Source organism: Hippocampus bargibanti, linkage group LG09 (genome assembly GCF_051943395.1).
Source record: "Hippocampus bargibanti isolate YZ-2025 linkage group LG09, ASM5194339v1, whole genome shotgun sequence".
Classification (NCBI taxonomy): domain Eukaryota; kingdom Metazoa; phylum Chordata; class Actinopteri; order Syngnathiformes; family Syngnathidae; genus Hippocampus; species Hippocampus bargibanti.
Window position 1 is genome coordinate 15,710,724 of NC_142742.1, and position 26,619 is coordinate 15,737,342.

At 41.5% G+C, this 26,619-nt stretch overlaps 1 protein-coding gene across 6 annotated transcripts in view; it reads left to right on the top strand.

Annotated features, from left to right (window-relative positions):
• The window catches only part of ralgapa2 (Ral GTPase activating protein catalytic subunit alpha 2), a 112,030-nt gene that overhangs the window by 49,341 nt on the left and 36,070 nt on the right, over positions 1-26,619 (top strand). For all 6 annotated transcript variants that reach the window (XM_089003851.1, XM_089003848.1, XM_089003852.1 and 3 more), the window contains 15 exons: positions 234-427; positions 549-647; positions 1,529-1,684; positions 6,948-7,076; positions 7,520-7,648; positions 7,823-7,881; positions 8,057-8,165; positions 11,447-11,557; positions 12,322-12,390; positions 12,603-12,740; positions 17,044-17,221; positions 19,452-20,286; positions 21,726-21,797; positions 22,900-23,023; positions 23,105-23,260. In XM_089003851.1, coding sequence (XP_088859977.1) covers positions 234-427; positions 549-647; positions 1,529-1,684; positions 6,948-7,076; positions 7,520-7,648; positions 7,823-7,881; positions 8,057-8,165; positions 11,447-11,557; positions 12,322-12,390; positions 12,603-12,740; positions 17,044-17,221; positions 19,452-20,286; positions 21,726-21,797; positions 22,900-23,023; positions 23,105-23,260 — 2,558 coding nt within the window. The remainder of the gene's footprint in view (positions 1-233; positions 428-548; positions 648-1,528; positions 1,685-6,947; positions 7,077-7,519; positions 7,649-7,822; positions 7,882-8,056; positions 8,166-11,446; positions 11,558-12,321; positions 12,391-12,602; positions 12,741-17,043; positions 17,222-19,451; positions 20,287-21,725; positions 21,798-22,899; positions 23,024-23,104; positions 23,261-26,619) is intronic.

Consider the following 26,619-nt stretch of genomic DNA (forward strand, 5'->3'; position numbering starts at 1 on the left):
CAGGGATTGAATCAACTCGTGACCATGCATCAATTATAAATTTGGGCAAACATACCACATTATAAAGTATATCTCTAAATGTCATTTAGCACTTTTTGATTAAATCCTATGTCTCACTGAAAAAAAGGTTTTGACTCATTCTGTAACAGTCACAGCGACAAATCCGCTCCCAAAATGAAGTTAGTTATCAAATCCAGACTTTCAACCAGTCTCTCTCCTTTTTGACCGCGCAGACAGCAGCGAGTGTCTGACCGATGATGTGAGCATCATTGCGGGTGGGACCCAGACAGGATGGCATGCTGATTCAGCCTTTGTCCTGTGGAGGAGGATTTTGGGAATCCTTGGCGATGTCAACAACATCCAATGCCCCAAAATCCACGGCAAAGTGTTTTCTTATCTCTATGAGCTGTGGCAAAAACTTGCAAAGGTAAAATGAAAAACCTGTGAAACTTTCATACCAACTATAAAACAATCATCACACGCAATTTCCTGCAGAAATGACTGTTATTGGTCGTCTTAGCTCCTCTATGTTAAATTTGTGTTTCCAGATTAGAGACAACCTTGGCATCAGTGTGGACAATCAATCTTCTCCACCACAGCCTGCATTCATTCCTCCCCTCCGTATGCTTGCCTCCTGGCTATTCAGGGTACCAACAACACGTAACCCTTGACAACAGCAGTCAACATTACTAATTCCGCTGAAGCATTATCTGAAAAATGTGCACCATTTTGTTAGGAGTTTACAGAACACAGATGCAACTAAATGTTGTCTAATAGTTATTTTGAAAAATGGTTGGACCATTGAGCAATGCAAATTGACAAACCACAAAGCCTCTGGGAGGATGTCCTTGAACAGATGAGGCACATTTTTATTATATATATTATTTTTTTGCAGGGCACATCATTGTATGAGAAGCGTACAATGAACAATACTGTGCGTTTTATGAGACACGGAGGAGACTCCTGTCTGCCTGCAACCAGTAGAGGAAATTTCAGGACTATGACAAAAATGCATTCTGTAGCAAAATGTGCCGTTCATTTTCAAAAAGTTCAAGGTCACTTGCAGATCATGGGGTTTACAGACCCAAAAGGCACATAAAAACCCCAAAAAATGGTCAACACTAAAGCATTGAACCCTTCTTTCGCAGCATTTTGAAGACTCAGGGCAAAGACATTTGTTATCCAGGCCAGAAATAATTAGTTTGATCAAAAAAGAAATAAAATAAATGACTGATTATCAATCGGTAATTTTTAGCAAATTTGGACTTCGGACTTTTGGTCACAACAATGTTATTTGTGTTTAGTCATGAAACGATACTTGTTGTCAACGGCATTTTACTATTTTGTACAACTGTGCCTTGATTTTCAAGCGTGTAAATTTCACAATTTAACCTCCAACAGTTTATTTTTAAGAAAGAGTCAACTGTACATTTAATAAGATTAAAATCACAAATGTGTCTCTTAAACAGTAAGCAAAATTCGACTGATGGACCTTTTTCATAATACATGTACTTCTTGTTCCGCGCAGGCCACTATGCTGCCAGCAGATTACAAAGAAGGCAAACTGCAGGCTTATAAACTGATCTGTGAAATGATGACCAGACACCAGGATGTCCTTCCCAGCACTGATTTCCTGGTTCACCTCTACCACATCATGCACAAAGGTTTTACTAGCAATGATCAGGTATGACCAGTAGGTCGCAGGACTGTAACAGCATTTAATTTAAACGCTTGGCTGCGCCTGAAACCACCAACTGATTATTTCTGGTAAACATTGGTTTACATTTGCTTGTGGTGCCAAATTAACATTGACTACTGGTTTTGTTTCAGAAATTTCAATTAGTTGAAGTTCAGGTAATCATTCTTCATGTACAGATTGAACAAAAATATAAATGCAAAACCTCTTCTTTTTGTCATCAGCATGTGAACTCAGAGTAACACTGTCAATGTGCACAAAACGCCTTGTTCCCAGTAATTGTTCCCAAAATTGTCTAAATCTCTGTTAGTCTCACCACCTCGTCAGGCATTTCAAAATACTGCATGGTTGAACAGCACGGTTGCATGGGTGTGTGTCCACATCAAAAGCCCATCCAAAAATGCCCAGTTTTCCTGAAAGGATGCTGGTGGTGGCTCAATCAGTCAGTATTTGATGTGATTGCCATTTGCCTCACATGATGCATGCAACACATCTCCCTCATATATAGCGTTGTATATGTATATGTGGCGTTGATCAAGTTATTGCTTTTATGACCCATGGAATGTCGGTCCACTCCTCTTTAGTCGGCCATGCAAAGTTGTTGGTTATTGTAAGGAACCATAACATAGACAATACATACGCCAACACAGAGCAAACAAAACAAAAAAATATCTTTTGAGTATGCTGGTATTCCAAGAACTGGGAATTTTTCAGCTTTCAGGAGTTATGTGCAGAGCCTTGTATCATGGGGCAGTGCATTAACATGCTCCACCATGTGGTGATGGTTGTGGATGAATGGCACACAGGTCCTCAGAAATGTGTCTCTTTATCTCTGTGCCTTTGATAAAGTTACCCCGGTTCGTTGTTCATAATATCATTCTAGCCATACCATAACCCAACAGATACTTTCTGAAAGTGGGTGGTAATTCTAATCGTAGCTAGTTATTGCTGCAAATGTCAAGGTTGTGTTGTGAACCTTATTGGATGTAGTAATGGCATATTCCCTCAACTAACTTTGCTGTGAAATAAAAATGCTATTCACAGGCAACACTTCTGGGGGACATTAATGCAGTCAGCATGTCAACCGCATGGTTTTGAAAAAGGTATGTGGTTGTACTGTGTGATAAAACTACAATAGAGTGTCCTTTTATCGTTGGCAGCTAAAGGCACACTTGTACCAATCAGCATCTTCATATTCCAAACTTGTGAAGTGAATGAATATCATTCATTGAATTTTTGTAAGGACAACTGAGGGAAGGCTTGGCTCATGAAAAAAAACAAAGGTGATGATTTTTTTTCAATACACGAAAATGATGACTGTGTTGCAGCCTTTCTTTTTCTTCCAGCATCGGTTTCTGACCTCACACATTTCCACAGACACAATCACACCCTTGCAGAGTGTGACCAATTAATGTTGCAATGTGGGACTCCATTGTTCATTCCATTTCAGCATAGCGGCCGAGGAACCTTTTTGTATACTTTGGAGAACTTAGTGAGGATGCAGATACTGCATATAGTAGTCTCGGCAGTAGGCACAATGTCTTCTCTTTTGATGCCATGTTAAATAATTGCCTACTAACTAACTGTGTTGAAGAATTCTGTTGTATTTTGGCATCTTCCGGTCTTCCTTTAGTTCCTTCCACCCTTCAGCATATTTAAATCTGGTCTTGCTCCACTTCTTCCACACGATCCAGAGTCGAGATGAATGAAGTCCCCTCCCCACCACCCAAAAACAAAGAATGGGATAAAAGTGTGGATAGGGGGTATTTTGGATACAAGTATGTGTGTGTGCGTGTGCAGTTGCCCTGCTGGCTGGGTTTCCGTTGCACCTTGGCAGTGCGACAAGCTTATTAGAATGTTTTCAATATCGTTCAATAATGTTTTGAGCCCCTGCTGCGTATTCGTGATTAATTAAGGATTGACGTCTGTCGCGCTCCCTTAGACTGACAAGTCGGCCAGAGGCCCAGTGCATGCTGGCCTATGTATTTGTGTGTGTGTGTGTGTGTGTGCGTGTGCGTGTGCGTGTGTGTGCGTGTGCGTGTGTGTGCGTGTGCGTGTGTGTGTGTGTGTGTGTGTGTGTGTGTGTGTGTGTGTGTGTGTGTGTGTGTGTGTGTGTGTGTGTGTGTGTGTGTGAAGGAGCGGGAGGACATCCAGGGGATTGTAGTGAAGAGTGGAGCAATGAGGGGGGCACGCTGAGGAACAAGACAACATTCTCTTGCTTTTGTTCCCGCGCTGTATAATGCGTCAGGGGGCCAGAGCCAGGCTGGCCACTGAGGCGTGCTCAAATTGGCCAGAGAAAAGAGTCCTCACACCACACAATAGAGGACAGCCGCGCGCCTGCTTAACATAAGAAAGTGGCTCTTACTCGACCCCTCCTCCCCTCTCTCCGCCTTTAAAGCACCTTACCCCATCCAAAAAGAGGAAAAAGCTGATCTTTTGATGTTTATATACATTATCCATCGCTTTTGCAGTCATCCTTTTCTATGTATTTGTTGTAGATGGCTTTTAAATTGGAGTTTGAAAACGACCCTCGTTCATAGTTTGATAATTCAAGAATGATCATTTTTAAAATGCTTTTTCGTGGCATAATGACATAATCTGTTGTAAAACACCCATGCACTGTGAACAATTCGGTGCGGTAGGAGGGGGCAGCGGGGGGTCCCATGCAGTGTAAGTCGTCACCATTAAATTCAGTTAAGCGTCGAGCAAATTGACAGTTCCCTTCGAGGGATTGTCCCTTCAACTGACAAGAGGGACAAGGTCATGGCCATTGTCCTTATAGTTTGTCGTCCTCCTGCTCTCATAAAGACCTGACATGCCATGACAGTGGTAATCCAACCAAGAGGTCAAGAACTAAAGTAGCTGCCTCATTTTGCTCCAGGTAAAGGTTTTTGACCGTTGAACAGATATTTGCAAATATGACTCTATGGACGCTTTGTACCAACTTTTTAGGGCAATCCCATTCATTTTTTCTCATTCGTTGATTTATTTCTTCATTGAAACCCAGAACTGTCCCTATTTCGCGTTTCAGATCGAAGACAAATAATTGTATTTTACGGATGACAACCCAGTCAACCTCGTAGCCGGCAGGTGGACAAAAAATGCTGTTTGAAACGAGGTCAAGGGAAAAGATTTGAGGTGGCTCGATTCTGTTGTTGATATGTGGCACCCTGCCTTTCACCAACACAGGTCTCAATTCCCATTTTTATACGCTCCTATTTAGCCACCAGAAAACACTTTGCATTCTCCATTTGTGTCCTCCTCTAAAATGCTCATTTCAAGCAATCCAGCAACAGTTTGTTGCTCACTAATTACCTCTGACTGCACTGCACATTATGTTGCAGAGGTCAATTACCTACAAAATGAGGGTAAAATGGACCCTCAAGCTCTCCCCACCAATTTTCTGCAGGCAGTCTATCCTGTTGGATCCGCTTCCTGCATCTTACCTCTGTGTTTATTCTTGTTCTTTTCAGTTCAGCTGCACTCTTGTTTGTCAAAGCTTCGGGTTATGGGTGAAGATAGAAAAGGGGTACCGTCAACCAAGAGAGTGGAGGAAAATTGTATCTGTTTGTGTTTGCTGAGTTGCTCTGTTAGTTTAGGTAGAAACGGCCGCCTGTGTTTGAACTGTGGGATTTGCACAGGTTTATAGCTAAGAAGACAGGTGTTTCAGGCTGGACCTTGCCTTTGTACACATGCATGCATGAGTTGAGTGGAAGATAAGAGAGCCAACGTGCACAGTGCACATACTCATACGCAGTTAATGTGTTTTATCCTGCACTGACCACTTGTATTCCAAGATTCAAACATGACCAGTCTTTGACCGCATCATCCATGATTCTTTTTGCCGTTCCAACCTTGGATGTGCGTTTTGCACTGTACATCCTTGAGAGCAGAGTTGCAGTTAAACAAGCTTTGTAAATTTGGCTTGGACACATACTTTTGGCTTTGGCTACAAAAGGACAAAATTATTTTGGAAACGAGCCATCTCTGTTTTCACCGCACGATGTCTGAGACAATGTGGAGTGAAAACATTTATTTATTTATCTATTTTGCCACAATCGGTTGCCTCAACATTTTAGTGTGGCCATGGGACAGATGCTGTCCTAGGGTTACTAAAAATCGGAAAACAGCAAAAGTGATATCGAAAGACAGCAGAAAAAGGCATTTATCTACACGGCTACGAAAACCAATAATTTATGCAAAAGACGTAGCACTGTATTGTTGAGTAACAGGCAGCTCATTGGCAGATGGGTATTCTGTCAACAGTGGCATTTTCTAAGTAGGTTGCATAAACTGTTCAACAAATTTCAATTCCACTGAAGCCCTCTCCTCGAGTAAAAATGTACATCAAAACAGATCATGAAAGTGGTTCACTTTGTGAAAGGAGTCTGAAGATCGCAAGATACTAGCTGGCCTATTACTCGTGAGATGGAACGTGTGTCATGAATGGTTGTCAAAAATCAGTCTTGGACTGGTTGTTTTAAATCATTTTATTTACAGCTCTTCATCTACAGTAGATCGAGTTACCTTTTGACATGATGCCAGATTTACTTGTCATCTATTACTGTGATTCGTTTCACTCGTTCACTGCCAGATTATGTGTTCACTCCAGTGCCAGGGTTTTTGTCATTGTCACTCGAATTCCAGGACCCATAGAATATTGAGTTTTAGGACTACATAAACATTCAATGCAGCGAGAGAAATCTAAGATTCTCTTCTTTTATCAGAAAAAAGAGTGAATTCCTAAATTATATGGGTCTGGAGTTATCTGAGCTTGAAATGGGGGTGGCTGTCCAAAACCAAAGCAATACATACATATTGGTTTATATAGGGCTTTAACAACAGCTGAAGCTCGAACAAAGCGCTATCATGGAAAAAAAGGGAAAACATTGCCAAAGGCCATGGCTGGCACTTTATCGATACCCAAACAAGAAAAACTAAAACCGAACAAATTCGGGAATTACGCTCTAAGGTATATTTTCAATTCCCAATTAAATTAGTGAATGGCAGTGAATTAGTTAAATACAAGCGGGGATTGAACCAAAGACCTCTTCACTGTAAATTTGACGTGCTAACTACTGGACCACCAGGCCCCTCTCAATTTACCATAGATTGAACAGAACATACAAATTATTGCATTCTATTTTTATTTATTTCACATATTGTCATTTGTGTGTGTACTTACATGAATTCCATTGTTGCTACCCGTTTCGGCAGATATTAAAAGTTAATGACATATTTTTATCACCAGGATACTTTGAACACCATGGTCAGTTCCTGCTCTCCAAGATTTTTCTTCCTGGGCCTGCCGGGTTTCACGATGTTGGTCGGCGATTTTATCACTGCTGCTGCCCGTGTTCTCAGTTGTGACTCTTCAGAGGTACACCCAGGCTTGAACGTTTTTCCCAATTATTTCCACAGTGCTATTCGGCAAGCAGAACCGTTGATGCATCATTTTTTTTCTCCAAGCCAATACATGTAAAGGGTACCAAAATGAGTACTGTACAGTATCTAGTACCATGCTCTCATGGTGCAGCCTTTTGTGAGTGGTCCCGTATGCAGCGGTTTGCCACTGGTAGAGTGGATCTAGACACACTAAGGTCAGCTGATTGGTTGAAGGAGAATTGTCCATCAAATAACATCATTGTGGATTTCTCACCAACCAGGAAATTGCTCGCTACATGATGTATCTAGGTACACCATAGATTCACTTTACTCTTTATATATCTTGCTATTTATTTTAAATTATTTTAAAATATATGATGTGTTTACAAAGAAATTTTGAGTCAACATGCGTCAAAGTGTGTTTTCTTCTTACGCTAGGCTCCCAGGATGGAGGCTCAAACAATTCTTGGCTCGTTAGTGTGTTTCCCAAACCGTTACGTTAACATTCCTGTCCTGCGAAGTGTCCCCGGTTCTGATGATGTCCTTGTAGGAAAGGAGGATATCAAGGTAAATCGCGAAAGTGAGCAAATCCTCAAAGGGAAATTATTTTTAGTATTTTTCATTACAGTAAAGGCGTTAAAACCACGGTTGAGTTCAATCCCAGGATGCACATTTTCCTCTATAGAGTGCGTGAGAGCGGAAAGAATAAACTATAATCTGATAATGTGTTTTTCACTTCAGGATTATCTTGTCAACATCCTTCTTAAGGCTGCAACAAAGGAACACTGTGAAGGGGCCAGGTATGGATTAACATTGATGAAATGGCATGTTCAACTTTGGTACCATGTAATGCACACAAATGGGAAATCAAAAATAGAATGATGACAATCTTAATGTGTGATCTGAGATATGTGGTGTGCTGCCATTCTTTCAGAGTCCGAAGTTGTTTCTACTCTTTTTTTTTTTGCATTCCAGGTGTATTGCGGTTTGCAGCCTGGGCATGTGGGTTTGCGAGGAACTCATGCAAGCAAATATTCATGATCAGGTGAAAGATGCCATCAATGTCCTGGGAGTAACACTTAAGGTCAGTGGCTTACTGATGTGATTATCTTTAAAGCAGAGCTGCAGCTATAGCGAACGGTTTACCGTTCGCTATAGCCAGTAACCGTTATAGCGAACGCTATAGCGTTCGCTATAACGGTAACTGGCACACTATATGGACAAAAGTACTGCAACTGAAAATAAAAGAAAATAACGAGGTTGCCTCTCTTCTAATTGGAACAATATTCACCATCTCTTTTGCGGTTCATCATTCGATGTGTGTGAACGCCTCGGGGTTTTGGGTTTTCAACTCTTCCTCAAAAAAACTCACCCAACTGTGTCTTCATAGACCTTGCTTTCATGCCCTGGGGCACGCAAGGCATTATTAGTTAAACAATTGAAACAACAAAGTCAAAAGGTTTGCATCGTCCAAAATGTCATTGTATGTTGCGGTTCTATCCGCACACCTGATTATTTGGTACACTGAATCAAATAACTATTTATATACTTTGTCTGAAAAATGTCCAGAGGTTTGGTGAATCTTTATTAATTATGCATTCTGCTAAATGTTATTGTAACTATGCAATCAATCCACTTTCAATCATGGTACAATCACTCCTTGTTTGTTGAGTCAGTTCCGTTTAATGATGATTGACCTTTTAGTCAATGTCATTGTGAACTCTTCTTTTTATGAAGTCATGCTTAATATATAGAGGGGGGAAAAACAAAAAAACTATTTAACAGTTGAATTAAAAAAGAAAATATCCAATTGTGCTTTGTGTCCTTGATGACACCCTCTATTTCTTGGCCAGTCTATTCATTTTGCTTGTGGGTATTTTCGTAGCAGTCCTCCATTTCCTATGACTGAAGAGATCCAGAAACCAGTTGAGGCTTTTTCTTTCTTCACGTAGGGCAGGGGTCGGGAACCTTTTTGACTAATAGAGCCATAAAAGTAAAATATTTAAAAATGTTTTTCAGCGAGAGCCACACGCGCGCGCACACACACACGCGGCCACTTTTCAACAAAATATCAGAATGTATTATTTAAAATAACTTTGTGATAGTACTCACCGTTAACATGGATGGTTTTCCGTTCGTCGTGTTTGGTAAAAATCCAGGAAAACGATCGGAATGAAATTCAATTTGCCGGTCCAGAGGCGAAGTTACTGCTAGCTAGCCTGCGCTCATAAGCTTCCACACTTGCTATCTGCAATCTACTTCTCGCAGAAGTATGTTGATGCTAACGTTAACATCGGGCTTGTTAAAATGTCACTGACATTCGACTGTTTCATCGATGGTATTGTTTCATTGCAAATTAGAATCAGAACATTTTCTCTCCTCTCATGCTCCTTTGCATTCACGCTGAAGTGCACAAGTTGGGCTCATTTAAGGGGGCGTTTACCTGTTTCAACATGACGGTCACTATCATCCAATCAACATGGCGCTTTCGGCCATTCTCGGTCAGTGTCATCCAATCAAAATTGCGCTTTGCGCCAACTGCATCCCCAACGGGAAATGAACGGTGAAAAAAACGACAATATGTATTATAATATGTAATATTTATCGGCGAGCCATATGCAATCATCAAAAGAGCCATATATGGCTCGCGAGCCATAGGTTCCCGACCCCTGACGTAGGGGGACTTGTGTGGTCGTGTAATTTTGGGACAGCTCTCTGTCTCTGTAGATTTAAGCAGCTACATTGCCCGTCTTGCTGCTCGAGCAATCCCCCTTCCTTTTACGTATCTCTAATGGAGCAGTAATCACTCCCCTGTACAACTTGACACACAGACTCCGCCAGCCCCAAAATAGAGGGTAGGCTTGTTAGAGTGTATTGTACAGGGGAGTAGGGGGTTTAAGAGTGGCACTGACAGTCTCTCTTTTCTAAAAGCAGATACTGAACTCTCAGGGCCTCTTTTTATGTTTGGCCATTTCTGCACTCGTTGCATTATCTAGCCTTGTTCCATGTTGAGAGGCATTTAGCTGGAAGAAATATAAAACCGAAAATTTGAAATCCCTGAAGAAATTCACATTGGGCTAGAAATGGCCACTACTCAATTTTTGTGTCTGATGAGTCTGGAGGAAATGATTCATGGAAGGAATTTGAAATGAATTTATGATGATTAGCGACCAAATGTGGAACTTTTAAACTTTAAAGTTGTTAGTATCTCCAAACTTCTCTTTATTGTAGCTGCAATGTCCCCTGTAGGCCACTACACACAATGCCACTGACTAGAACCCAACCAAGAATATGCCTGTTGGCTCGTCATTCCCGCACATTGGACTATTTAGTTAAAGGATTCCTTAAGTCGTCCCGTAACTTTTTTTTATTGCATGAAACACTGGTTAGTTTCCGTCAAGAAAAATAAAGCTTGTTCCAAAAAGAGGACATGTGTGAGAATAAAGACAACCATTGATGATGCATTGAAAGGTGGTGCTCACACCCATTCATGTGAATTGAATACCCCAATTGCATATATTTCTACCACAGACTTTGCCGTTTCATACACAGCTACATATAAGTTAAAAATGTGGTTACTTACTAATTGTTGTAAAACGCCATATGCATACTATATATACTATATTTCTATTATTTGGTGGCATTTACCACTCGCTTATAACCTGGAAATGAATTTTGATTCCTACCCACTCTCACTGACTTTATGTTTACTGAACACCTAAAACAGCTTGCATGCATGCACACCCGATATATGTACTGCTAACACCTTGTGACTTATCAAAGCAAACTTTAAATCTCACTTTGTTGGGAAATGTCTTTTACAAAAATGCGACTAAGAACAGGAGAGCTCAGCCTGGCACCCAAAGTCCTTTTCCTTCATAGTGTTGCACTTGAGCTCCGTTTGGATTTGAAACTTCCACTTTTAACCACAGAAAATATGTTCTATTTGTTTAAAATTGCTTATCTTAACCAGATTGTGTTCTGGTCAAAGTTGGTATCCCGGTTGCACATTTTGCCATTTGCTGCTGCATATAGAAATGTATTGTTTTTGCTGACTCTGCATGCTAAAGGTGTTGATAATACGTTGCCGACCGTCAAAGGAAAGTAGAAGAAAAAGAGGAGAAAAAATAAAAGTTATGGCAACCAATGTGTGAACGTCGGTCGTTTGATGCCACCTCTCACAGCAACAAACTAAGGAACCATCTCTGCAGCAAGCTCACTCCTTTTATAATTTGGGTGCCGGCCTGAGCTCTTATTTTAGTATTTGAATAGACGCAGAACCAGAGCCAACTTTGAATGATATATTAACCGCATGTCAAACAACTAATACATTCTTCTCTTCACTGCTTTTTTTTTCTGGTGCAGTTTGGAAACAAAGCTGTCGCTCAAGTCGCCTGTGAAGTGTTTCACCTGCTCATTTCCCATTGCGAACATCTCCAAAATGTGGAACCGACTCTGCCTAAGAAAATCATAGAGGTAATAGTCACATTCACCACTCTAAATGTGAGTCACTAGTGGAGGAGTGCAATTGTCTCCAACCACTGATCCTCGGGCCATTTGGGAGCCTATAGTGTACATCAACCGATCTATTACCTTCCAAAGATATGTAAGGCTGGATAGAGAATTGTGATATGACTGCAGCCATTACTTTTTATTATGCATCGCGTCCTCTTGAACGTCAACTGGGAAAAGGGATTTCCTCCCTGCCCACATACTTTACACAGCCAATCGTAAGCGAGCTCGGCGGATTGGGGACTAAACTCGTTGGCACCACTTCAACATATGTGGGTCAGCCTTGGTGTCTGTTGTTTAAACATCCAGACCTTGAAACCTCCAATGTGTCTGTGTGCGTGTGTGTGCGTGAAACACTGTACGCAGCCAATTGCAAGTGAGCTCGACTGGAAAAAGGCGAGCAATTCAAATTCTAACTTCCAGCATCTCTGTCCGGACATTATTTGACATACCCTCATCCTTGTACATATCATTTTTCGTAACTCGAGTGTTCATCAGTTGGGGAGTGTCTCTATTGTTCAAGTTTGAAAAAGTAGCACCTAAGTGATAATGTCGTGCAACCAATTTAGCCCTGACTAAGTTAGGATACGCAGCATTGAAAATGCATGGATGAATGCGGAAAGTGTGCAGTTCGTAGCAAATTAGAATCCCCTGTGACGAGAAATTAAATGTCAGATTCCTCCTTTCCTCCTTACCAACAAATTATTTTTTTCCTCCATGCTTTGCAGATATTTGTGGCCACAACAGCCTTTTTGTTGCCGAGTGCCGAGCACTCAACAGCGGAAGCAGACAAAAAGGTACATGCTGAAAAGAAAATGGCAGAGATCTGAAGGACCTTGATCTATCTATGTTGGAATGACGCTCACTCATGAGATTTGTCCTCTCATGTTTTCCACGTGACCCCTTTTGTTTCATTTCTCCTTCCTATCACTCATTTTCTTTTCTTCAACAATTTCTTTTGGTGACATTTCATTGTGTGTGTTTTTTTTAAATATTCTAACTTCCTCAGTTGGTGGTGTCCCTGCTGTTATGTCTGTTGGACTGGTGTATGGCTGTTCCCCTGAGTCTGCTTTTGGAACCTATTACCACATCTTTGCTGGAGGACCACACATCCCACAAAGCCCCCCTACTGGACTACATCTACAGGGTGGGTTGTCTCGTCATCTTGGTGACAAGGACAGTGTGCAACAAATTTGGATTTTTGTCTTTTTTTTAAACTAGTAATCTGTACTGCGTTCCAATTTATTGCATGCATTCCAAACATATGCAATGATGTTTTTCCTCAAAATTTTTGAAATAATGTATGCAAATGGCCCCTCAGCATCATTTTCAAGTCATTGTCTGTTCAAAAATAATTGTGAAAAAATTCATAGCATTTTAAACAAACCTGCCAAAGATAAGAGTACTTCAATTTTTTAATTATTAAAACGCTCTAATCTGACTTATTATGCAGAGTAATGTTTGAAGAAGTGTAAAAAAATGAAAATGTAGTGGATTTTGCATTCGGAGAGTGTATTTGCTGCGCTGCAATCAAAGCCTATTTCAGTTAGAACATATTTACAATTCTAGCTACATTTTCGCATAATAAAACTGCTACTATTAATAATAAGGTTATGCCCAGTTATGCCTCATTTAATATTGCAGTGGCACAATATTACTGAGGCACCCGGCATCGCTAAAGTGCCTGGTTTATTTCTTGAGAGCGATATTTTTTTTTCTGCTAAAATATTCACTATCCTTCTACTACTAATGATCTTAAATGGGGATCATTTGTATTAAATTAAGTTGTATTCATCTCTCAGATCCTTTGTTTTGTGCCCTGACTCCGAAAAGCTTCAGGCCTAAATGAATGACGTATTATTCATTCCCTCCTGTCTGAGCTGATGCGCTCAACGGCGGATCTTTGTAAGGATGTCAGCCCTGATAAGGAATGGTCCAATTATTCAAACGGGATCCTTTGTCCATTTGATAAGCTCAGACCATAAACGCCTGTCCTACTGATTTGAATGGAATACGTCTTGATATGCGAGCGACTGCACCTGCCATGAAAGCACAGACAATTAGACATGATTGGTTGTCTATCAGAAGCAAAAACGACAAGGCCCCTCTGGGTTTCATTGGAAATAATCCATCAAGTAAGGTGTGACAACATTAATGCAATATCCACTCTTAAATCTATATATTTCCATGCTCATTATTCCACAACACCCCCGCCCCTTTTATTCTGTTGCTGAAGAGAATGCATTTGTGTCAAGGCGGTGCTCTGTCCTTAATTGACGAGGCTTTAATGATACATCTTAATTGAAAAGATTTTCTTCCTTTCCTCTTTTGAAATCAAGCGCTGAAATATCAATGTAATACATGTCCACAAAAATGTTTTCATCCTAACACGGTGTGTGCTCGTGCTGCCAAACAGAATGCAGATCCATTGCAAAAGCAACATTGCACTAGACCTCTTTGGCTTAGTGGTGTTCGGTTCAAGCTTCTCCATCTGCCGTCCGTTCCTGCCACAGTAGCCAGCTGCACTACCCCTCTGTGCGGGCCGGTTTACATCCGTCTTTGTGTTAAATTGGAATCTGTGTGGGTGAACTGTAGTGATAAATATTCAAATGTGTGTAAGGCGTGTATTTTATGGGGACGGTTATGTCAAGACAGGAACAGTAGATAACGGGAAGTTAAGGTGGCTGTCTCCAGCATCCAATTCATTTTCAATCCCCTTACAAATTGTTGTGTGGTGCATATGTGCCCCTCTTAACTACAGTGTGCTCATTTCTCTGATACCTTCCAAGAACTGTTGCCATGCAAAGTGTAGTCACTTAGTTGTCAAGCACAGCCGTGGATCCACCCCCCACCCCACCTCTCCCCTTTTTGTCTCTCCATCTCTCCGCAGAGGGAAGCTCTTTGGGGGTTTTGGTGTAGCAGCTGTTTGGTTCAGGTCTTTTCACCATCAAGCTGCCAAACCCTCCCCCATGTACTCAAGGTCTGCTTGGGAGATTCATCCGCGTACTGTCTACATTGCCACACACAATACTGTTTCAGATGATGGGTCCTGCCTGCCTTCTCTGTGCCTCTCTCCACCAAGTGCAAGCGCATGTGTGCAGTGAAAGGGATTAGCCTTTACATGGCTTTACCCCAAGTTACTCTACTGTGACCAAGTGGGCCCCTCATTTACATATATTAGTCATATGATCTAAAACCCCTGACGGACAATGGCATTGTACAAATTACAGGTGTGTGTGTGTTGATGTTGCATGTTTGCACTGGGAGTTAAACACGTAACAAAAAAGTCTTAATTAAATCAAACAGTGTAAACCTGTCTGATGGCTGTAATTGACTGCCCCAGAGCGCCTTATCTGGTGCTGCCAAGGGATGCTGTGCCATCTGTTATGGAGATCGATACATTCTCACAATGCAGGGAGAGATGAATTCTAAGCAATAAAAGCCCTCTTTTCTGTTTTTTATCTCATCTTGCATCACTATGGTATAAATGGCTACATTGTATTCCTCTTCTACCAGCTTAGGTTTTTCGAGTAAATTTGAACATATACTGTATACAGCAATACAGCTACTGATACTTTAGCACATTTATTGTTGTAGGTGTGGATTATTTAAATCATATTCCTTCTCAATTTTAGTGAGTAAATGTACACAATTGTGACAACGAAAACAATCCTGCTACTTTTTTCCTACATGGACTCTGCATCACGAAGAACCATCCCACCAATAGGTTTTGGGTCAGTTCCAGTTGTATCCATTAGTGCTTGTTCCACTCCTTGGCCTGCAGTCTCATGCATACATGTGAACGAACGTGTGGTCCCACATTAGCAAATGGTGACAGCTACGAGCTATAGTCTGCAAGCTAGCGAAGTGTTCCCTTTCATGTGAAATTATGACAGCTAAAACTGTCACCAATGTATGAAAGAACTTTACCCACAAAGAAAAAGTCTGAACCCACTCTAAATAAAGTCCCTAGGTGTGTGTGAGCACAAATTGTTGTTTGTTTCTGTGTGCCCTGCGATTGGCTGGCAATCGGTTTAGTGTGTCCCCCGCCCACTGCCCGAAGAAGTTGGTATAGGCTCCTGCACGCCGCACAACCCGTGTCACATTAACTAGAGATGTGGAGATATGCCCTGGAAAGGAGAGGAATGAAAATCAGTTGCAGCAAGACGGAATATATGTGTGTGAATGAGAGGGACCCAAGTGCAAGAGTGATGCTACAGGGAGAAGAGATAAAGAAGGTGGAGGATTTTAAGTACTTGGGGTCAACTGTCCAGAGCAACGGAGAGTGTGGAAAAGAAGTCAAGAAACGTGTCCAGGCAGGCTGGAGCGGCTGGAGAAAAATGTCAGGTGTGATGTGTGATAGGAGGGTTTCAGCTAGGATCAAAGTAAAAGTGTATAAAACAGTGGTGAGACCAGCCATGATGTTTGGACTGGAGACCGTGCCACTGAAGAAAAGACAGGAAGCAGAGCTGGAGATAGCAGAGCTGAAAATGTTGAAAATGTTTTCTTTGGGAGTGACCAGGTTGAATAGGATCAGGAATGAGTACATTAGAGGGACAACTCATATTAGAGGCTTTGGAGAGAAAGTCAGAGAGGCCAGATTGAGATGGTTTGGACATGTCCAGAGGAGAGAGAGTGACTATATCGGGAGAAGGATGCTGAGCCTTGAACTGCCAGGCAGGAGACCGAGAGGAAGACCGAAGAGGAGGTTTATGGATGTGGTCAAAGAGGACATGAAGGTAGCTGGTGTGAGAGAAGAGGATGCACAAAACCGGGATAGATGGAGGACATTGATTCGCTGAGGCGACCCCTGATGGGAAAAGCCAAAAGGAAAAGAAGAAGAGGATGCATGTGATTTGGAAGGTGTGCTCAATATTTTGGAAATTATGTCTACTTTGAACAGATTTGCACACCAGTTTCAATATAACCTTATACAGTATAACCTTTTACCACGCTAAGTCCGTCACTGTGCATGAGATGGATTTATTTTGTATCATGTAAAAACCTTGTTACGTGTTCACAGAAATTACCTTATATAACCTTTTCCCATGCTAAGTCCAACACTGTGCATGAGATGGATTTATTTTGTATCATGTAAAAACCTTGTGACAGAAATATTGAATCTGTTGGAAACCACATCTCATTTAGATTCTTTATTATACTTCGTCACTCAATTTTTTCCCAAGCATCAAATGCTATGTCAGATGACTGCGCTCTCTCAAATGCTCACGTTCCTCTTTAGAATCCCCGAACCACTAAAATAAACCTAAAGCATTGGTCGTCACTGCACACTGTCTTTCCCAGACACTGTCAAATCTCAGCATGTGCTGTCCTTGCACATCACTGATAGAATTTTGCCATCAAAACACCTCTCATAGACTGAAGGGAGTGTATGAAGCCAGGCCTGCAATATCTGATCATGTGTTATCCCTCTTCTTTTTTTTCCTTAGGTGCTGCACTGTTGTGTGTCGGGCTCCACCCTCCACACACAACAGAGCCACTACCTCCTCAGCCTGGCAGACTTGTCCGCTGACTATGATCTCATGTTGGGGCAGGTGAAGAGTTTTGAGTCACCACCTTCCCAGACGACCTCTAGCGACTTCCGTGGCTTGCTCACCGTAGCAGAGGGTAACGAAGCATGGGATTCACATTCAATATACAGGGGCCACTCTTCTTTGATGCCATTGGGATCATGATGACAGTGGGTACAGACCAAGCTAGAGTGTTGCAGCTCTGCACGCCAGATGAGAAAAAAAAATGGATGCAGACAACATTTCAAAACTAAATTGAAGATAAGAAATTACAATCTCAATTATCGATAAAATTCCCATCATATGTGTTTTACTTATATGCGGAATTATGTAATATAATTCTAATGTTGAACCAGGCTACATAAAGGTATATAAGCACGACTCTGCCTAATGGAATCCATTCTTGCTTTACTCCTGAAAGAATAAAGCTATATAAGGACTATGATGTAAGTGTCCTGCGTGGGATTACACTTTTGATGTGAAAGATGCCGGATATTATTTCGATAGGGCGAAATACACTTTTGAGAACGAGTGGAACAGGAAATGCAGCAGACATGGTACTCGTTTACAAACTACACCCTAAATGGACAATGCTGGATTTCATGTCCTCCTGTTTTGCTCGCATGATGAACATGGTGCTGCTTTGATCCGGTGTCTCTGCAGCTTCATTTATGAGCGCAGACTCACTTGCATTATGGACATAACATCCAACAAACTGCTACCGTCCATGTCAGGGATGGAGAATTTTTGAAAGAAAGAACAGATCCTCCCTTGTGAAGTTAATATCATGTCCCACCTTTTTCTTGTTAAAAGCTACTCGACACACGTTGGTTTTTAATGTCATCCGTGTGGCATGTTTCAAACTTTAAGTGGCAAAGCTGAAACAGTCACTGCAGTGACCGCACAAGTGTACATGTCTGCTTGTTCTTGAGCTCACTGGGGTTTAAACAAAACTTACAAAAGTACACTTTTTTTGTAAAAAGGATATAATAACTTGCCAATCTGCAGCCGGTTTCCTGCTTATGGCGATCTTTTGCAAACTTACACTGCGTTGTTTGTCTTTTTGAAAGAATAACAATTGAAATTGAAAGAATTATAGCAATCAACAATCTTTGCTGGAGCGCTCTACATAAATGATATTATAATTGTATGATCATTACTGAATGTATAAAGAACAAATCAAATATAGTAGCTTAAGACTTTGGATGGATGGCATAATGTAGTAATGTCCCAAAAATCTCAATCGAGGTTCACTGAAAGAATTAATTCTATGTAGCCCATCCATTTGGAGCTGCTGTATTAAATGTCAATATCCCATTTAAAATATAAAAAAAGGAAATCAACTATCGGGGAGTGCAACATTCGCATTAATACTCATCCTCAAGAAGACTCATTATGGGGTTTAGATAAAAATGTCATGTTTTTCCTATTTGTGTGACCTTGTGATTCCATTAGGCAATGTATTTCTCTTTCTCTCTCTCATTCTCCCCCCCACTCTCCTCAACTTCTAAAAAGTCCCTTTGAGCCCGGATACACGCCAATATGTGCACTGAAACAATGTGAGAATTTTGAACCGTAGCATCTGCCTCAGAATGTACAGCTCACCCTTTCTTTGTGGCACACAGCTGCAGAGTCTTAGCGGAAATAACAAAACACTATCAAAAGGGCAAACCAAAGAGTGCCGGCCTAGTTATATTCATGCCCCCACCTCATATTGATCAAGTCGCATCAAAGCGCCCCACGTATCTCTAATGTAGCTTGGCCTGCTTTCTAAAGAGCTTTTTCCACTTTGATGGGGGATGACGGTATTGATAGCACTGTCACAATGCAGGAGTGCATCTTCTTGTTTTTCCTACATCAGCGCATAATGAAGCCCAGCATGCTTTTCACTTGAGCGTAAAAAACATGCATTTACACAAATGCAATTCACCGAGTATGGGCTCATTCAGTAGTCTCTGAAGATGGAGGTTCTCATTAGTGCGTGGCCAGTCGAAACACTTGTCCATTATAAGAAGACTCAATGGGCTTTTCAAAGGTGTCTCATATGATTAGATGCTACCTACTTAGTGTTGTGCCGGCTAAGCTATTGTAAGTATTAAATAAAGCACTTTTATGCGGAATCATAATTGAGATTGTGCTGTGTTGGAACAAGTAACTGAGATAATAGCATATCAACACACAAATATAAGGCTTTTGAAAAGTGACGAGCAAGGTCAGTGTTGCATTTATGATCAATGGTAGCCTAGTTAGGTATTTCTGCATAGGTATGTTTGTATTTCTGGTCCACGTGTTGCATATTTATCATATCATCCTCATTCTTTTACCAGAAAAACAGCGTCGGAACATGGAGCTGATTCCACTGACAGCAAGGATGGTTATGACACACCTAGTGAATCATTTAGGCCATCATCCATTAAACGGAGGCCCAGCCCTCCTCCATAGCCTCGTGAGCGAAAATCATGACAACCCTTATGTGGAGTCGTCCGAGCTGTCCTCTGAGGTCTTCAAAAGCCCCAATCTTCAGTTGTTTGTTTTTAATGATACCACACTGGTATCCTACCTGCAGATCCCCGCAGAGACTTCCAATGTCGGTCAACCCCCCAACCCGTCCTCACAAGTGCGCATCATTGTCCGTGACATTTCAGGTAAATATTCGTGGGATGGGACGATCCTGTTCTCAACTAACCAGGAAGAATGTGAGGACATCGAAGTTTTTAAATCATTCGATCACACGCTTGCAACCACCGCCGTTGCGCCACACAATATACATCTGCCCGGACCTCCAGAAACAGGATTGTCCAAGTATCAATTCTCTGTTTCCGATTCCATCTCTGACTCCTGTGATGTGGAGGAAGTCGATTATCTTCACAAACTTTTGGAGGATCTCAGTCTGAGCAGCCCAGAATGCCTCCCCAAATCTCAACTCAAACTAAATCAGCCGGCCCCGTCACCAATGGGCATGAACTTTGAGCAGGAAAGTGCCATCCTCAGTGCTATTCTTCATCAGACTCAGCAGGAGGAGGAGCAGGTGAAAAGGTGGGATGCTGGCGTGAGCTTTCGGGCCTCCTCCCAGAGGGAACCATCCCACCGGGAACCCAAGGCACCCTTTTATTATTGTCGACTACTGCTGAATGACCTTGGCATGAACTCCTGGGAGCGCAGGTATGCTATCATACAGTCCCAATTACTCATTTGAGCCTTACATGAACGTATGAAGTAGAGTTAGGGTTGTCACTTGTCCAACATGTATTTTGTTTATCTACTTTCATTCCTTTCATCACTTTGCTGCTGTGAAATGTACATTTCTCCACTGTGAGACTAATAAAGGCATATCCAATCCAATCCAACTACTGAACAGCCAACACTTCTACAACTTAAAAACATTAAATGAAACGTAGGGCTGCCAATATCATATTTGCATACTTGACGTCATACATGTAATTCATTTGGTGGCTTGTGACTTTTAAGAGACAAGTTTTAAAAGCACCAGAGTGCTTTAATCTTTTCTCCATTGGGTAAATGCACCCAACTGTTTACACAAATGTCTACCTTGCACTGACGCGTCTTCGTCGTGCCACCCGCAAATTAAAAACCTGCACCTCTTAATAGCAATGGCGTAACATGAACACAGCTTGTGGGGGATTGGTGTTCGCACCTGTGGCCTCTTAGATTAATCCAAAATAGAGAGAGTTTACATCCTCACACTAAAAAAGGGAACAAAATTTCTCCTGCTTGATAAAACATATGTTATTACTTTGACTTGTCAGTAGTACAGGGTTAATATGATTGATAAAATAGTCCACTTTCTCTGGCCCTCTCTTGCACCTCCAATTTGATATACAAGAACACCACGTCATAAAAATAAAACCATTACACTGATAACATCTATTGTTATAGCCACACTTTGTTTTGAATAAGGACACTTTTCTAAGTTAGTAAGATAAACAGGTCAAAGTGGAGTTGAGGCATCTGCCCCGCAAGTGTGTGACTCATGAATGAGACCTCATAATAATACCATGCCTTTTTTTTGGTTGGTTATTTTTTCTTAGTGCTCGGTGGTTTCGTTTATTTCAAATTTATTTATTTCAAATTAGAAGCAAAGGGGCCACAGTCTGCTGAAAATATCATGCAATGCATGATGCAGGGAGAAGAAATAAAGAAGGTGGAGAGGCCGACCAAAGAGGAGGTTTATGAATGTTGTCAAAGAGGACATGAAGGTAGCTGGTGTGAGAGAAGAGGATGCCTTAAAACCTGGTTAGATGGAGGACACTGATTGGCTGTGGCGACCCCTGAAGGGAAAAGCTGAAAGGAAAAGAAGAAGAAGCCTAAAAGAAATGAATGGCAAATGCTGCATGTCCTCTACTGTTGTACATATTTGTTTGTTGTTTTTTTGGTAAATATTCTGTCAGATCTCCACTACATTTTTTCCGCGTGTTTTTCAAAACTATTGAGGGGTTAAGTAAGGGTGGGGGTTTGCCAATTTCTCCTTAAGAAGCAGATCATTATTTTGAACACTCATATCCACAACATTGATTTCACCACTGTTCAATGTTTGGGAGAATTTAGCAAGTGATTTTTTTTTATTGTTTTTGGCCAACTAGGAAAAGTTTCCATTTGCTGAAGAAGAACTCCAAACTCTTACGAGAGCTAAAGAATTTGGATTCTCGACAATGGTAATTATTTTATTGTCATTTGTCATTTACTTGCCCTGTCATTTACTGGCCCGATTGAGGCCCACTAGTATTATCCTTGCGATGTTGATGTCTTTTTTTGAGAATTTGTTTAGCCTCCCCAATGTACTGCTCTTTACAGTTTTCATTCTTACGATGTATTGAATAAACTACATTACTTTGTTTTTCATTTGGCAGCCTATCTTTTGGGTGCACTAATTTTTGCCTTAAAGTGTTCATCGGTTTGAAATAAGTAGGAATTTTGTGTTGCCAAAGGACTCTTTGTAGTTTTTCAGAAACTCCTGCAATGTAAGGTACTGCTACTCCTCTCCTTTTTGTATCTTCAGAATTTTTGGTTTCATTCCCTTTCTTTCTTTCTGACATTTGTTAAATGACCACTGAGGGTATCCACAGTTTGTGAGTGCTCTCCATATATGTTTTGGCTCCTTTTCTCTACAGCAGAGATAATACTAATGGGCCTCAATCGGCAGTACATATGCACCTAAAAGCTAGCAACCACTCATTTGACGACAATGAGGAGGTTAAAATCTTAGCGAAAGAACATAGATGGTTTGAAAGGGGAGTAAAAGAAGCGATTTTCATAAAACAACTAAATCCTTCATTAAACCGGTTTGGTGGGGTGAGGTTCAATTTGGATCGTTCATACAATAGCCTGCTTAGGCAACATTAGTTGCCTAAGTAGTAATACTGATGAGGTGATACCGGTCGAAGTGGGGCAATCAGGCCAGTCGTTAGTCAGAACGACAGGAACTATCAGTGGAGCAGCTGCAGGGAGTAGTCCTCTGCTCCCCCCAACCTGAGAGCAGGGACCTATCATAGCAGAGTCCGGCACCGCCATGCCTGGACAGTAGGGATATATGTAGGGCCTAAACTACCATTAAGACTTTAGTTTGCTGACGAAGTTTCTTGGATAAGAAGTGAAACGTCCCAACACCTTCAAAGAAGTACAGATGACGGCTGAAGAAACCTTTTCATCGATCAACAAACACAAACCAAATTTTGCCCTCATTGTCATTCTGAATGTATATAACCGTTGTACCTTGTTACTCTTGTCATGATAACTATTTTATTTGTTTTTCTTGAGTCGGGAGACGCACAAGATCGCTGTGTTCTACATTGGCGAGGGCCAAGAAGACAAGTGCTCCATCCTATCAAACAGTGCCGGCAGCCAAGCTTATGAAGACTTTGTCTCCGGGCTTGGATGGGAGGTGCGTCTTGGAAGTCTTAGGAGTCAGTACGAATGCATTCACATTTGTATCAAAGTGTTCAATACAAAAAATGTGTCTCAGGTGGATCTGGCCACACACTGCGGTTTCATGGGTGGCCTCCAGAGGAATGGCAGCACAGGACTAACAGCTCCCTACTATGCTACCTCCACTGTAGAAGCCATCTTCCATGTCTCTACGCGTATGCCGTCTGATTCTGATGACTGCCTCACCAAAAAGGTAACGCACATTTTGATGTTTGTGATGTCTGTCAATCGTATGTACGTGGTCACATCTGGGAATACACTGTGCACGTCAGATAAAGCGAGATGATTAGACTGTCCCACTTCACTTTTCACTTAGGTTTCCGAAAACAACCTCAATTCCAATGTAGTAGGGATGTTATATTCAACATAAATAAAAACATATCAATGATTTAGAAATCATGTACAACTTATAATAAATACAGGAGGTTGTGTCAGGAACGGCATCCACCGTAAAAGCTTGGCCAAAGCAAACATGCGAGTCAAACCTCTGAGGATGGAGAACACTGATTCGCTGTGGCTGCCCCTTGGAAAGAAGAAGTACAACTTATAGTTAACTGAATGCACTACAAAGACAACATATACTGGATATTTTTTCAACACAGTAAACGTAATTGTTTTATCAACTCATCAATAACTTTTACGACCGCAACATGTTCCAAAAATGATGGGACAAAATCATGTCTACCACCATCTTCCATTATTTTTTTAACAACATTCAAAAAAAGTTTGGGAACTGAGGATACTAATTCTTGAAGATTTGCAGGTGGCATTCTTTTTTCTTGCTTGATGTACAGCTGCAGCTGTTCAACAGTCTGATGTCTCAATCGTTGTATTTTACACTTCTTAATGCTCCGCACATTTTCACTTGGAGACAGGTCGAGACTGGAGACAGGACAATGAAATACCCGCTCTTACTATGAAGAATGTGGTTTGACATTGTCTGTCTGAAATAAGCAGGGGCGTCCATGAAAAAGATGCCACTTAGTTGGCAGCATATGTTTCTCCAAAACATGTATGGACCTTTCAGCTTTAATGGTGCCTGCGCAGATGTGTACATTACGCAGGCCATTGGCACACAGATCCTTGCTTTTGAATTTTGCTTCCACTGCAGTGCAGATGTTTCTCTTCCTCTTTGGCTCTGACCACACGAGAGCCACAATTTCCAAAATCTATTTAGAAGGGGACCTCGTCAGACCACAAAATATTTTTCCACTTGGCGTCAGTCCATATTAGATGAACTCAGAGAGCTTTTGCTTTGCCTCGTCGAGCTTTAAGTTTCACTGACTGATGTAGCGGCAACCTGTATTTACTGACATTGGTTTTCTGAAGTGTTCCTGAGCCCATGCATGTGGTGCTGTCCTGAACATATTGATATTAGTTTTTGATGCAGTGCAGCCTGAGGGATCGAGGGTTACAGCCATTCAATTTTGATTTTTGGTTTTACCGCTGACATACGGTGATTTCTCCAGATTCTTTGAACCTTTTGACGAAGTTCTGGCCCATCGATGATAAAAATGCGAAATACATTGCCATTGTATGTTGAGGAACATTGTCCTTAAAGGACAACCAACGTCACTTTTTTGTTTTTTAACTGACATCAGAAAAACGTTTGATACCATCTAAAATACCCAAAACACGCAGTATGATATTTTTATTCAAATGCAAAACACCGATAAAAATGACTTAAAGTGTCCAAAATCTGCAAAAAATTGAGCTGCAAATTGGGCATTTTCAGAAAGTCCCCCCCCCCCCCCCAGTTCGTGACGTCATGCCAAGACATCTTGCATTGCTGAAGAATCCAAACAATGGCTTCAGATTCGGAGAATATGATTTCTTGTTACACATCCAGTTATGAATATGATTCAAATAATTCTGAAGAGGAAAGCATACATGTTTGCAATCGATTAAAGAATTAATTCCATGCCATTTTGAGGCAACATTGGGGCAACAATGGATCACCACAAAAGAGGCACAAAATGGCGACCTCCAGTGGCCACCTCCGCTTCCACAGGCTGATAAATTCCTTATATGGAGCTTGGACTCCCTCTTCTGGTGGCTTTTGGGTGCAACACGGTTCTCAGTCCAAACATGTACAGCAAAATACATTGACGTGATGGAAGGACGCTACACTGCGTCTTTTTTACGGTCAGGGGGCGGTCCTTTCATGACGTCACATACGGACTCGTCACCAACTCAAAAACAAGACTTCCTGAATATTCAGAACGAGTCTTAAAACGTAAAATATAGCTATATGCCGTGGAATCTTATTAAAATACGCTCAGTAGAAGTCATTTGAAGCATTTTACAAATTATGGACACAACTTGTCCGGAGACGTCGGTTGTCCTTTAAATTATTTGACAATTGTTCACAAAGACGTAAAATTCACCCCATCTTTGTGAATGACTGAGCAATTCGGAGACGCTCTTTCCATAACCAATCATGGCACCCACCTGTTCACCTGTGGAATTAGTTTTTTTTCCACCTGTCCCATTATTTTTGGAACACGGTGCGACGATTCCACAGGAATACTTATTGGCTAAAAACAGTAACAATGATCATTTTCGAGATTAAATATCTTGTGCTTGTCATATATTCAAAATACATTGATATTTTTTAAACAAAGTCCCAACTTTGATGGAAGTGTGTGTGCGTGCGTGCGTGCGTGTGTGTGTGTGTGTGTGTGTGTGTGTGTGTGTGTGTGTGTGTGTGTGTGTGTGTGTGTGTGTGTGCGTGTGTGTGTGTGTGTGTGTCCTCAGCTCGATGTTAAGCTGTGATCAAGAGGTGTGACTCCAGAGTGTGACCATTGATTAGTGACCCTGGCAAGCAGACATGACGAGGAGAGAGTAGCAGGCTTACGAGTGAACAGGGTTGCATTTGTCGCTGTGGTAATGACTACGATTCTGCTATTCCCCCCCCCCCCCCCCCCCCCCCACTCTGTGTGCTGTGACCAGGGCCTGGATTCAGCCATTATCTCTCCCTGCTAGAGCAGGCGCCGGACGGATGCCGGCAGGATCCTTTTATCCAATTCCTGCTGCCTCCACAGGAGCGATCAATTGGGTTTTGCCTTAGGATTCGAGACTGTAGTACACAAGGAACAGTTAGTGCGAAGAAATGAGCCGCAAAGGCCCCTGCCCATGCTGCCAATCTTCTCATACGATGCCATGCTGAGAAGGGAAATTAATCAGGCCTCCCCTATATCCAATGCCACTCCGGTACTCCACATACCCCATTTCACCAATAACCACCTTCAAATTCCACACCCACACTGAAACTGTGTTTATGGACTGCAAAAAAGATGATTGCATAAAATATTGGCTATCTAGTTTAAGAAGAAAGAGGGAAATGCCAATGCATGTTGCATTTGCTTGCAATCCATTTCAGGATCTGAAATGCTGCAATGGCATATGCTCAACTTTCCTAAATCTGAACACCATCCACAGGCGATGTAGAGAATGGTTAGCATGATGCACACTCAAATGCTTTCAAAATGTGTGGAAGGCAGTGGAAAGTGAACATGGAATGAAGAATTGGAATGAGAAATGGGCTTCATC